Genomic DNA, 13,999 nt, shown 5'->3' with positions numbered 1-13,999 from the left:
CTATACATCAAGGTCCCCCTATGCAGGAGTACCCCATCACATCAGAGTCCACCCATCACATAGCTCCCCAATCACACAGTCCCCTCTTCACATCAGAGCCCTACCTTTTGTCTCCAGCAGGGTGGAAGTTGGAGGAGGTCTGGAAAAGGCACATTTCCATCTTCTGAATGCTGGGGCAGCCCTCCATGCTCTCTGCCCTGAATCAGAGTAATATAGTGTGGGCGAGCGGGCCCTAGGGCGTCATTGATTGTTATGGTGCTGGCGGCCATCCTGCCTGCACCTTGACAACTTGTGACACTAATCCAGGGCAAACTGAGTCCCATGCTCACGGCAACCTGGTTGAGAAACACTGGTTTACATCAATAACCCATGTTTTGTAGATCTCCTCTCTGGAGCCCATAAGAGTTCCCACTGACTGAACAAAGTAACTAAACTTCCCTTAAACTGTTCTAGATTGTCTACTGATATCTTATTTTTTGTCAAAATATCACATACCTGGGTTGTTTTGCTCATATTCCAATAGTTTCGTTTTGAAGTCTTTAACAAAATGTTCAGATTTGTTTTTCAAATACTCCAGGTTATGCAGTAGACTTTTTTTCTCCAACTCAGTAAAAACATCCATCATATCCTGTAACAGATTGAGAATAATATTTAAGTCATATAGGTAGATTCTGACCATGATCCTAGATGGATTACCAATAATGATGTTTATATGTTCTCTAAGGTTCGTTTGATTACACACTTACCCTATTTTACAACTGCTTGATTTAAAGCGGTTGTAAACTAAAAAAAAAAAAAAAAAACCTGCAAGAGAAAGGCACAATGAGCTAGTATGCTTCTCATACTAAATGAAAAAAGTGGTGGTGTCTGCGCTGTGTAGCAAAGGGGCAGGGGACGTGGGAGGAAAGGGGAGTAATGTGATTGTGGTACACTAAATGCGTGAGCAAGAAAAAAGACCTTAAATGACCACTAGGTGATCCAGATAGCTCAGATCTGAACCTAAGTGGATATGCGAAACAAATACTAAAAATCATGAAACACAATAAGTGAGTATTAAAATATATAAGTGTAGCGCCTGTGTACTTTTCGTACAGGTGCTATATTAAATTTAGTGAGGGAATGAGAGAGTTATGTTGCTCTCATTCACTGATTTGTTAAATTTGGCTGTCGCCAATTCTGGATTGTCTTCTGGGTCAGTCTGTGCTCCAGAGATGCAGCCTCATCTCTGGGTGGCAGGTGGTGCCAGAGGGATCCAGGCGGAGTCTCTCCTTCTCAGCAGCCAATTAGAGGAGTTTTCCCTCACGGGGCATGCTGGGGAGGGGTATTTCTGTGGCGCAGACCATTGTTCGGGGTTCTGTCCGCCTGTTCTTCGCAGGTTCCTGGTTCCAGGTGCGGCACCCACCTTTAGGGTGTGTGCACATCACGGGCCCCACCACTATGGCCTACCAGGCCAGGGTCGTGTGCTATGCGGAGTTCCTGACTCTGGGCTCTCATAGCTCGGAGAAACTGAGGCTGCCAGGGGACCCCAGTGACTTACTGGGTTCCCATCTTTATTGAGAAGATCCCAAGCTGGGTGCTGTTCAGTGGGGGATCGGTCTGAGGAGACCCCGGAGGCAGGTGATCCAATAGGGCTTGAACGAACCATCGGGGATCTGAGCACCAGACACTGTCTGACAGGTTGCATTCAGGCTGTCAGTCGTTGACCCCAAAAGACATACTGGGAGGATTCGCTCTACCATTTAAACTCTTAAGCACTAGGCCTGTGGCAGAGGCCTCATCTCAACATCCTAATTCAACTAGAGCCAAGTCTGTGGCAGAGACTTGTTCCTTCCCAGAAGATCTAAGTGGCGCTCTGGCTGCCAGGCCTGTGAGAGAGGTCTGTCCGGGGGCACTTTACCCACTCTGACTGGAGTGGTGACGAGACAAATACAATTACAGAAGGCAGGACTGCTTTCTCTATCCATAGCCTGATTCTGCAAAGTTATTCTTCCTTCACCAAACTATCCTGTCTACCTCAAGTTGACATGTTGGTCGTGTTTGACCAGGAAATAAAGCATTTGAAAACGTCAACCAACAGTCTGGACATTCTGTTACTGCTCTAATCACTACCATCACCCCTAGACACAACATAGAGGTAACTTAAATACGCAGATTCCAAATCTAACCAGCGGCTCCTCCGGGGGTAGCGCTACATAAGTATATACAAATACCTATAAACAAACAATATGAAAAAACACACATATGCACATATAATGAGAGTGAATGGATGGATGAATGAATGAAAAAAGTCTCTAGGTGGTGATCCCAAAGCCAAGTGTTGAAAGATGAAACAACTTCAAAGTGCAAAACACCTCTTGTGGCTCTTAGGCCCTGTACACACGAGAGGATCCATCCGCTGAAAAATCTCAGATCGGTTTCAGCGGATAGATCCCCCTGGTGTGTACGTTCCAGCGGATATTTATCGCGGATATTTCCGATTTCCAGCAGATAAAAATTTGTAGACATGCTAACAAATCTATCCGCTGGAATCGGCACCAGCGGATCGATCCGGTGGTCTGTACAGACTCACCGGATCGATCCGACCAAACCCATCCTCGCATGCGTCGTAATGATTCGACGCATGCGTGGATATCCTTATATGGACAGCGTCGCACACGTCGCCGCGTCATCATCGCGGCGACGGCGCGACACGTCACCCCGCGATGGGAAATTCGGCGCGTATTTCAATCCGATGGTGTGTACACTCCATCGGATTAAAATCCGCAGAGGATTTATCCCGCGGATACGGTCCGGCGGACCGTATCGCGGATCAATCCTATCGTGTGTACCAGCCTAGCAGCTCACTTCACAAGCTGTTGCTCTGACAGAATAATCATCCACAGTTACACCAGATGGTACGATCTGTCTGAGAGTACAATTGTAGGACCCAGTTCCAGGTTTACACATGTGGGGAGACAATAGGGGGATATATAGCGTAACTGTAACTTTACTGGTAACTCAAAGGGATGCAGCACCAAAACACTCACTCAAGTGAAAGAATGATTAACCTATCTCAGCATAAATCCTGCTTGTACTTTCTTGTTCCTCCTTATCTTCTTGTCTTACACTTGCGGTGGATAGTGGCTCAGATAATGGCAGTGAAATGAAGAAGAGAAGGGAGACACATAGCATAATCCTGTGGGGAACAGATTTATTGGTAAACGCAATATAAAAAAACTCACATTTAGCAGCAATTAACTATGTCATTATATCAATGAGCATTGAGCTCGTCTGTCGACCCGTCAGATGGTGCTGTGTCCAGTGCTCCAATCCTGATGCGTATCGTCACATCACGTGACTTCACAGGGGGATAACACTGGGTGCATTACAACGGATTTAAATAGTCTGCAGAATTGAACATTTTCTTGTAGCCCGCATATACCTCAAGCAGTTTTTTATATTGCTTTTACCAATAAATCTGTTCCCCACAGGATTATGCGATGTGTCTCCCTTCTCTTCTTCATTTCACTGCCATTATCTGAGCCACTATCCAGGGAAGGAACTCTTGGTAAAATTGGGCCTGATTACCCAAGATCCCCCTGCTCGTCCCCTGGCTACACCCAGGCCTTCCCCCATCTGGTCAACCCCGTCCACCAGACGCAACCAGAGGGACCAAAGGAGACTGATCCAATCCTTCCAATCATAATCCTTTTTGACCATGGATGGTCCATCTCACCTTGAGTCGTGGTTTCGCTCTAATCCTTGGTCCTCTTTGTTATTTCTCTCACTGTTGGTCTGTTGACCCCCCGCCACTCAGACCCCCCTCTTCGGAGTTGGACAGCGATTCAGGACTGGTCATCAATCTATCCTCCAGACTCTCACCCTGTTTGCGCTTTGGTGGATTGATGCTGACGCATTGATAACTGAGTACTCACAACAGGGGGTCTACTCCCTCTCCTTTAATAAGCGGGCAAATGTCTCTATCCCATCACAAGCTATAGTGAGCCTACAAACTCCATGTTGCCCTATGAGAACTGCACGCATTCTTTGCCCGGTTTGATCCAGCTTTACCAGTCCTGGTTGTGACTCTTCTTCATTACAGCACCAAAACATGGGGGTGGGGCTCCCACCCTAAATAATTGTTCTCAGATTGTGATTGTGCCCCTTTTTCCTTTTTTTTCTCCCCTCTTTTTTTTTCTTCTTTTTATTATTTCTTTTTGCTTCTTCCAGCTCATTGATAATCAAATACCTTTGCAATGCATTACTGCTTTATTATACTTAGTTCAAGATGCCTAGAACATCCGTCGTTGCTAGATTGACCCCACTTCCACAGCTGTTCTCGACTGCTGCTCCATCCTCGGATGGGACATCACCCGAGCAGTTTGTGGTCCAGGGACATTTTGGTCCCACCTCCTGCAACTCATTGTTGTTTAATGTTTGACAGGACTCCTCCTGTCCCCAAAATATATCCTGCTATGTTGATAATTCAGTGGTATATGTTGTTGGCCACTAGGGCCCTTTTTATTTTGGATAAGCTCATTCAGAGACAGTCATTTTATGGCTTTATACATGCTAGTTTCTTTCTGATGCATTATACCTTTAAAGCTCTCATTGCCTCATATAGATTAAAGGTACCTGACTCACACACCCCTTATGGCTATGCTCAGTTCTTCAGTGATAGTTACCTCATGCGTATGACAACTTTGTCACAAAATATAACTTTGTGGTATGGTACCCCAATAGATTGTACTCAGATGATAAACCTCTTATTTCTTACCCATGAACCTTAAAATAGTTTCCCACAACACACAGGGATTTAACTCACCTCATAAACGTAAAAAAAGCATTTCAACATTATCAGAGATTTGGAGCGGACATTATCTTGCTCCAAGAGACGCATTTTGCCACAGCAAACCACCCAACATTCTTTAACAGGACATATGGCCAACACTACTACACCACCTACACTAATAAAACGCGGGGGGTCGCAATTTTTATTCGTAATTCAATTATTTTTGATGTACAACAAATGTATAAAGACCCAGATAGCCGATTTATAATTCTCAAGGGCACTATCAATAACAAAGGGATTACAATAGCATCTATATACGCTCCAAATGAATCCCAAACGACGTTTTTCTCAAATTTCTTCCATGTACTTGATAGATACCACTCTCCACATATAATCCTAGGTGGAGATTTTAATCTAACAGCGCATCCAGCCTTGGATAGAAGCAAAATCTCACCCTCCTCGAAATCATTCTCTAAAACTATTAATAGGCTAATCAATAAGAATCAACTAATTGACGCCTGGAGGGCCCACAATGTAGGAATCAAAGCTTTCTCACACTATTCCCACCCACACGATTGCTATGCCAGATTGGACTACATCTTTTGCACCCATGTCTTATTGGCTAACTCATCACATGCTTATATACACCCTTGCCCATGGTCTGATCATAATATCATATCCTTCGACACATCTCACATAGGCCTTGCCCCTTCAGCATACAACTGGAGACTTAATGATGCCCTACTGACTGACCCAGTAAATAGAGATTCGATTGCCTCCCATATAGACAACTATTTCGAGGATAACATAAATGATGTCACTCCCCTATCCACTATTTTGGGTGGCCCATAAGGCAGTTCTTAGGGGCCACATCATTAAAATGGCTGCCGCAAAAAATAGGGGAAGACTGGCAGAAATTAGAAGTCTGACAAGTGACCTGAATCAACTATACCACAAATTACAACACTCATCCTCACTAGAAATCACACAACAGATCCAATCCAAACGTAAGGCCCTTGATCTTATTTTATCAGCTAATACTGAGAGATCTTTGAAGTTCTCGAAAGCCAAATTTTTACTACACAGTAATTCTCCCTCGGCAATGTTCGCCAGAAAATTGAACCAAGACATTAACCCCTCCCATATTTATAAATTACGAGACACTCAAGGTAATATGGTGACACTATCCCAAGGGTTGTACTTATATCTTCACTAACTTTTACAAAAAGTTGTTGTCTGATGCGGGTACGAACCCAGATACCCTTGCGAACTCGTGGCTAAACGACCTTAGACTTCCCTCACTAGATCCCAACCAAACTGAATCCCTGAACAGACCCTGTACTACTGAGGAGATAGCCCAAGCAGAGGCGTCTCTAGGGGGGGACCAGAGGGGGCCCTGACCCCCCCAACATCATGCTGTGCCCCATCATGTGCCCCCCCAAAAAAAAAAAATTTTTTTTTTTTGTTGCAATTTTTGTATTTTGCTCCCCGAGAGGGAGAGCGTCCCCAGTCAGCTCTGCGGGGGATTTCTCCCCCTCCCTGTGCTCGCCGACACTGCATAATGCGAGCGCTCACACAACCAGATATTCTAGCCTGGGCCGTGTTTAAGTGTGTGCACTGCAGACTGCAGTACACTGTAATCACTGAACTACATTATCTCCATCCCTTCTCTCCCCCCCATCTGTCCCCCTCCCCTCTCCTGTTCTTTCAAAACATTCACAATTTACTTTCACTTTCAGTTAGGCAGATAATATACAGTGCACATTTCTTTCCTGCATCCACAGATTGCAGGAAAGAAACTTGCATGATTCCCCCATCAACAGACAGTGGTGACAAGGGAATATCCCTCCTGCCCAGCAATTATATTCTCCCGACAAACAGTGATTATCACCAGTGACTATACAGCAACCACTAGTGATAATTATAAGAGAATCTGCTCATTAATGGTTCAAATCTCAGCCAGTTCCTGCTGAACCAGCTGAGATTTAAACTGTCTATGGCTGGTCTTAGCTCTTAGGCAGCCCATACATTGATTAGCACTGTCGGCTTCCTGGCGTGATCGGGCATGTGGGATTTCAAACACACCCGAGCCCATCTCTATTGGTTGTAAACAGTTGAGCTCCCTGCAGGTTGCTTAGCAGCAGTGGACCCTTCTCTGACATGCTGATCGGGATGCAATCCAGGTGATGCTCCCAGTCAAATCCTAGTCATAAATATCAGTGATTTTATTGATCAAAGCCCACACTTTACAGGCATAGAGCCCACATGGCTGCTGATCATACGGTTGATTATATTTATGTGGTTGTACTCTTGATGCTAATAAATACTGTGTTTATTAGATCTGACTGGGAGCATCACCTGGATCACATGCCGATCAGCATGTCAACAGAGAAGGTTATACAGCATTACTGCTGCTAGGTGACCAGCTGGGGGCTCGGCTCTCTATAACCAATAGTGCCAGCCTTCCCCTGCATGCACCCATAATGTCACCAGCACTAGGTCCTAATAGACTGCCATCGCTGCCAAGGAGACAGATGCCAGACCAGCGCTGTAAATAGCAGGGACAGGACAGCTGGGGATCCCCACTGTGGCAGAACACCAGGGCCCGGTGGCAAGACAACCTTTGCAACCCTGATAGTTCTCCCACTGCTTTGGACCCTTATATTTTCTTGGTGTGCTGGTGACATATATATCTATGTGAAAGGGCCCATAGTGGGATCGTAGTAAAGGGCCCCAGGATATATATATATATATATATATATAATTGCATTTTATAGTTGGCCCCCCTACTTTTGTCCCTGTCCCCCCATGTGCCCCCCCTAAATATGAAAGCTGGAGACGCCACTGAGCCCAAGTAATTAAATCTCTTAATGTTTCAACGGCCCCAGGCCCTGACGGTTTTACAACCTCATATTATAAAAAATTCTCCCCCCGTTTAACCCCCAGTCTTATGAAACTCTTTAATTATGTCCTAGAAGGTAATCAATTCCCGGATGAGATGCTGCTGGCAAATCTCTCCCTGATCCCTAAACCTGATAAAGACCACACTCTCCCTCAAAATTTTCGCCCCATTTCAGTTTTAAATAATGATCTCAAGATATTTGGTAGAATCCTTGCCGACAGACTGGCCTCTGTTATCTCTCCATTAATTCATCACGATCAATCAGGCTTCATACCAGGTAGGCAGATAGTGGACAATATAAGATTAGTGACTAATATCATACAAGATGCTAATTTGAACTCCAAACAGGCCTGCCTCTTGAGTTTGGACATACACAAGGCCTTTGATAGCGTTAGCTGGTCCTATTTGAATAAACTTCTCCCTAAATTTGGTATCACAGACAACTTCCTACAGGGATTTAATGCCCTTTACCACGCCCCGCAGACTTGTATCAAAATTCCGGGACATAACTCAGAATTCTTCCCACTGGGCAGAGGAACCAGGCAGGGCTGCCCCTTATCCCCTCTCCTTTTTGCGTTGGCCATAGAGCCTCTCGCGCAGGCCATCAGGCACAACACTGACATACATGGGTACCCTGGTAAAGACTCAGAGTTCAAGATCAGTTTATACGCAGACGATGCTCTGGTGTTCCTCACAGAACCCCTCCTGTCTATCCCGGTGCTGTTGGATACCTTAAATACCTTTCACGCTGTCTCAGGCCTCAAAGTTAACCCCACTAAGTGTTCAGCTCTTTCACTAAACTTACCCCCTGATTTATTGACCAGATTGAGCAGCAACTTCCAGTTCAATTGGTGTCCGGACTCCCTAAAATATTTGGGAGTCAATATCACCTCCTCATATCCACAATTATACAAGGCAAACTACCCCCCTATCATCGCTCATATTGACCACCTCATGAACTCTTGGTCCTCTCATCACATTTCTTTTCTGGGCAGAGTCTGCGCTATCAAAATGAGCATAATTCCAAAACTGTTATACTACTTCCGCTCCCTCCCCATTTTAGTCCCCAAAACCAAGATAGAGGGTATACAGAGATCAATCAACACATTTATTTGGGAAGGTAAGAAACCCAGATATAGTTATGCACTTCTACACAGACCCCAATCAAAAGGAGGCCTGGGCCTACCCAACCTCTGGCACTACTACCTGGCCACAAAGCTCTCCCAGATATCACAATGGTTCTCCTCGCTGCAAAACATACCCTGGAAGAGGTTTGAAACCTCCTCAATCCTGCCATACCACCTCCAAGGTATACTATGGTCTCAAAACGTTCTATATAGAAAACTCTCCAAAATTAACCTTGTAGTAGCACATCTATTCCAACTGTGGATGAAGATCAATAATATTCACTCTCTCTCCTCCCCTATTTCCCCACTTACCTCATACTTAGGCGATATTAGACTCAACCTGGCATTTACCAACAAAATACACTTTTCATTGTGGTTAGACAGCAACTTAATCACCCTATCTTCACTACAAACTAAATGGGAATTTAAGACTTTTGAAATGATTCAAAGAGACCACGGCCTCCCTCACTCAGAGATAGGAAATTACAGACTCATAAAATCCTTCTACGCAGATCACTTCTCTCTATCCACCCTCCCTACCAAAACATTGTTTGAAAGGATATGCCTCTCTTCCTCACGGGACAGAGGGATGATCTCTCTGTTATACAACTACCTTAACAGTCTTAGAATGGAGGAGAAATCCGCACAAATGCTACATTGGGAGGCAGACCTCAGAATCACACTTCCTCATGAAATTTGGTATTCCATGGCAGAAAACCTACGGAAATGCAATAAGGCTATCTCCTTTAGAGAAACGCCAATTAAAATATTTTCCAGGTGGTACCTCACACCCTATAAACTGCATTCCTTTTATACATCAGTCTCTCCAAATTGTTTCAGAGGGTGCTCTGAACAGGGGACGTTGCTACACACATTTTGGAGCTGCCCATTCCTAGAACAAGTGTGGAGAACCGCAGCAACTAAGTTTGAGGAGACATCCGGCCATAAAGTCTCCTTCACCCCTCAAATTTGCATTCTTTATGCTGGGATCCCTGACATCCCCATCCCATGTGTTAGATTACTTCATTCCCTCTGTAGTTCAGTGCAGTGGATGATTGCATTGAACTGGAGATCCAATAACGTCTCGTGGCAACAGGTGTTAGATCGGATGGATACCCTCAAACTTACAGAGAAAGTTTTTCATACCCTTAATGATAGCCTGCAAACATATAACTCTAAATGGTCCAGTTGGTCCCTTGTTCAGTAAGCACATCCTAGGATACCCTACCCTATATCCAATCATCTCACCTCATACATTTTAGATTACTCATAGATAAGATGTGTCGAGTCACGAGAGAGTGCAATACTTTTTATCTGTATTACATTGATACCTCTGGATTATCCCACAATAATGTATGTATTGACTTTCATTGAAACTATGCTAAACAATGTACTGTCCATATATTTTCAATGCATGTTTGCTTATCCACATTTATATATAAAATAAACTTTGGTAAACAAAAAAATGTTCTGTAAAGACCATAAATGCACGTAAAGGAGCGAATGGTGCGTAAACATATACAAGCATAAATTTCTTCTTTATTGCAATATACGCACATAAACATGCATAAAAACGTATAAACGTGTGCACGTGCATAATTTACTGCACTCACATAATTTTTGCTATTTTTGATTTACAGCTCTCATTGCTCTATTACTCATCATTACACAGCTGTGTGTATGGTTCCAACAATGCATCTATATCCAGATAAAAAAAAAGTATTGTTTTTTTACTCCCTTGTACACACGGCTAGACATGTCCGATGAAAAGGGTCCGCGGACCGTTTTCATGGTACATGTCTGCTGGGAGGTTTTGGTCTCATGTGTGTACACACCATCAGACCAAAATCCCCGCGGACACAGAACGCGGTGACGTATACGACGCGGAAGTTCAATGCTTCCACGCATGCGTCGAATCAATTCGACGCATGCGTGGGATTTCGGGCCGCTGGTTATACGTCATAACCAGCGGACATGTCCGATGAGTCATACTAACCATCGGACATGTCCGACGGACAGCTTTCCGGCGGACAAGATTCTTAGCATGCTAAGAAACTTTTATCCGCTGGAAACCTGTCCGGTCGGCCGGAAAACTGTCCGCTAGGCCCTACACACGGTCAGACATGTCCACGGAAACTGGTCCGTGGACCAGGTTCAGCGGACACGTTCGGTCGTGTGTACGAGGCCTAAGGGTCCTTTCACACTAGCGGACCGTTCGTCCTTTCATTACAAGTCCGTTTACGGGCTTGTAATGAATCCCTATGGGATCGCGTCCGTTAGCGGATGGAGCATCCGCTAACGTCCGCGACCATCCGCGTCCGTCGGGATCTGCTTTTGCGAACGGAAGAAACCCTATTTTTCTTCCGTCCGGCGGAACGGATCGGATGCAGACGGACAGACGGTCCGTCTGCATCCGATCCCCCATAGGGGAGAGCGGAGCAGAGACAGGGCGGTCTCTGCACTGTGTGCGGGGGAACGCCCTATTCGCCGACAGCTCAGCGGGGATGACGGATGATCCCCGCTGAGCTTTGGCGGACACACAGAGCGGACACAGAAACGGTCCGCTCTGTGTGAAAGGACCATAATGCCGCGTACAGACGGTCGTTTTTTGTGATGAAAAAAAACGACGTTTTTGAAAACGTCATTTAAAATGACCGTGTGTGGGGAAAACTTTGTTTTATGTACTCTGAAAAATGACAAAACATTTTTTCGAACATGCTCGAATTTTTTGTGTCGTTTTTCAAAACGTCGTTTTTTGTGTCAATGAAAATGATAGTGTGTGGGCAAAACGACGTTTCAAAACGACGTTTTTAAACCTGCGCATGCTCAGAAGCAAGTTATGAAGCTAGCTTCAATGGAAAAGAGTGCCGTCGTACGTGCTGAACGTAACCGCGCTTTGCTAGAGCATTTTAAAAAACGATGGTGTGTAGGCAACGTCGTTTTTGAAAATGAAGTTTCAAAAACGTCGTTTTATTTCATGATTCAAAACGTCGTTTTTTTTTTTAACATAAAAAACGACCGTCTGTACGCGGCATTACAGTTTAACAGCTTCATTAACTTTAAAATGTTAACATAAATAAAATGTCTCCTACAGTTGCCTTGTCCAGTTTAGCATTGGAAATTTCATCACTGAACACCCTCTTAATCTTCATAAGTTCTGAGTCTGGTACAAGCTCACCGAGCTCAAAGAGAAGCAACCTATAAAAAAAATAAAAATAGAATAGGTCACTACAGGGGATTGCACTGTCCTGTGAGTATATATGACTCATGCCTCGTACACATGATCGGTTTTCCCGTCGGGAAAACTGCCATGACAGCTTTTGGCCGGGAAAACCAGCCGTGTGTATGCTCCATTGCAGTTTTCCAGACGAGAAAACTGCGGAACAAAAAAGAGAACTCTTTTTTCCCGCCGAGTATCCCGACGGTCTTTTCCCATTGTGAAAACCATTGTGTGTATGCTTTCCAGAGGGGGGGAAAAAACATGCATGCTCGTAAACAATTTGACGTATGCGCGGAAGCATAGAATGCCATTTTGTCAGCTCATCATAGTCTTTGACGTCACCGCGTTCTTGGCAGTCTATAGTTCAGCGGTATTTTTTGTGACTGTGTGTATGCAAGGCAGGCTTGAGAGCAATCCCATCAGGAAAAGCGTTGTTTTTTTTCCTGCCAGGAAAACCGGTCGTGTGTACGAGGCATCAGTCTGTTGAACTGTTCTTGCTCAGTAGTTCTTTTTTGCTGGAAACACCCACCAACCAGTTCAGCACCGCAAGGCAGTAGCTATAGAAAGCAGCTGCAGCCAGAGTTTCACTCACTCGCTTCTTAGCCAAGCACCTGGCTACAGAAATAATACAGTGGTAGTAACCACTAACACATCTTTTAGACACTGACATTCCACATCATATATAGTTACCGTGTGAGTATGTTAAAAAACATTAGCAGATGGGGAGTCTTTAGTGGACAGGAATAAGTATTCAGTACAGTAGCTCTTCTCTTCAATGAGTTTTGCAACCATCATCAGGAAGATGGCACTACTCAGGCTGCGTACACACGATCGGTTAAACCGATGAGATTGGTCTGATGGACCGTTTTCATCGGTCCAAACCGATCGTGTGTGGGCGCCATCGGTTATTTATCCATAGGTTAAAAAAAGCAATCTTGTTTTAATTTAACCGATGGATACCTAACCGATAGAAAAAAAATGATCGTTTGTAGGCACGTCCAGGTTAAAAATGCACGCATGCTCAGAATCAAGTCAACGCATGCTTGGAAGCATTGAACTTCATTTTTTTCAGCATGTCGTTGTGTTTTACGTCACCGCGTTCTGACACGATCGGCTTTTTAACTCATGGTGTGTAGGCACGACTGACCATTAGTCAGCTTCATCGGTTAACCGATCAAAACGGTCCATCAGACCGTTCTCATCGGATGGACCGATCGTGTGTACAGGGCTTTACACAATTTCTAGGTCCGTCATATATTAAAAGCAAAATAAGGTAAATTTACATAAGCATATACACATTGTGACTAAGCACAATATATACCCCTGCGGGCCTCCACAAAGCCCCTTTTGAGTCTTGGGGTTGACTATCTTTGGGTGGCGACTAGGGATGAGCCAAACACCCCCTCCATTCAGTTCACACCAGAACCTGCGAACAGACCAAAAGTTTGTGTGAACTTTAGAACTCCGTTAAAGTCTTTTTGGACTTGAATGTTTGAAATCTAAAGTGCTAATTTTAAAGACTAATATGCAAGTTATTGTCCTAAAAAGTGTTTGGGGACCTGGGTTCTGCCCCAGGGGACATGTATCAATGCAAAAAAAGGTTTTAAAAACTGAAGTTTTTTCGGGAGCAATGATTTTAATAATGCTTAAAGTGAAACAATAAAAGTGAAATATTCCTTTAAATTTCATACCTAGGGGGGTGTATAGTATGCCTGTGAAGTAGCGCTTGTTTCCTGTGCTTAGAACTGTCCCTGCACAAAGTGTCATTTCTGAAGGAAAAAAAGTCATTTAAAATCACTCGCGGCTATAATGAATTGTCGGCTCCCGGCAATAAAGAGAAAAGTCATTCATAAAAAATAAAAAAAAAGCGTAGGGTTCCCCCCAAATATCCATTCCAGACAATTCAGGTCTGGTATGGATTTCAACGGGAACTTCACCCCAAATTAAAAAAAAATGGTGTGGAGTTCCCCCATAAATCC

The 13,999-nt window shown here is 44.3% G+C and overlaps 1 protein-coding gene across 2 annotated transcripts in view; it reads right to left on the bottom strand.

Moving 5' to 3' along the window:
* Window positions 1-386: 386 nt before the first annotated feature.
* LOC120943731 (caspase-8-like) overlaps window positions 387-13,999 on the bottom strand; it is a 44,356-nt gene continuing 30,743 nt past the window's right edge. Inside the window, exons 3-4 of one of the 2 annotated variants that reach the window (XM_040357216.1) lie at window positions 11,893-11,998; window positions 387-628 (exon numbers count right to left, since the gene is read on the bottom strand). In XM_040357216.1, the coding sequence (XP_040213150.1) occupies window positions 488-628; window positions 11,893-11,998 (247 nt within the window). In that variant the 3' untranslated portion in view covers window positions 387-487. The remainder of the gene's footprint in view (window positions 629-11,892; window positions 11,999-13,999) is intronic. The other variant, XM_040357215.1, reaches the window with a different exon arrangement.

Source organism: Rana temporaria, chromosome 6 (genome assembly GCF_905171775.1).
Source record: "Rana temporaria chromosome 6, aRanTem1.1, whole genome shotgun sequence".
NCBI lineage: Eukaryota > Metazoa > Chordata > Amphibia > Anura > Ranidae > Rana > Rana temporaria.
Note: the sequence above shows the minus strand (reverse complement) of the source record. Positions and strands in the feature narration are given on the sequence as shown.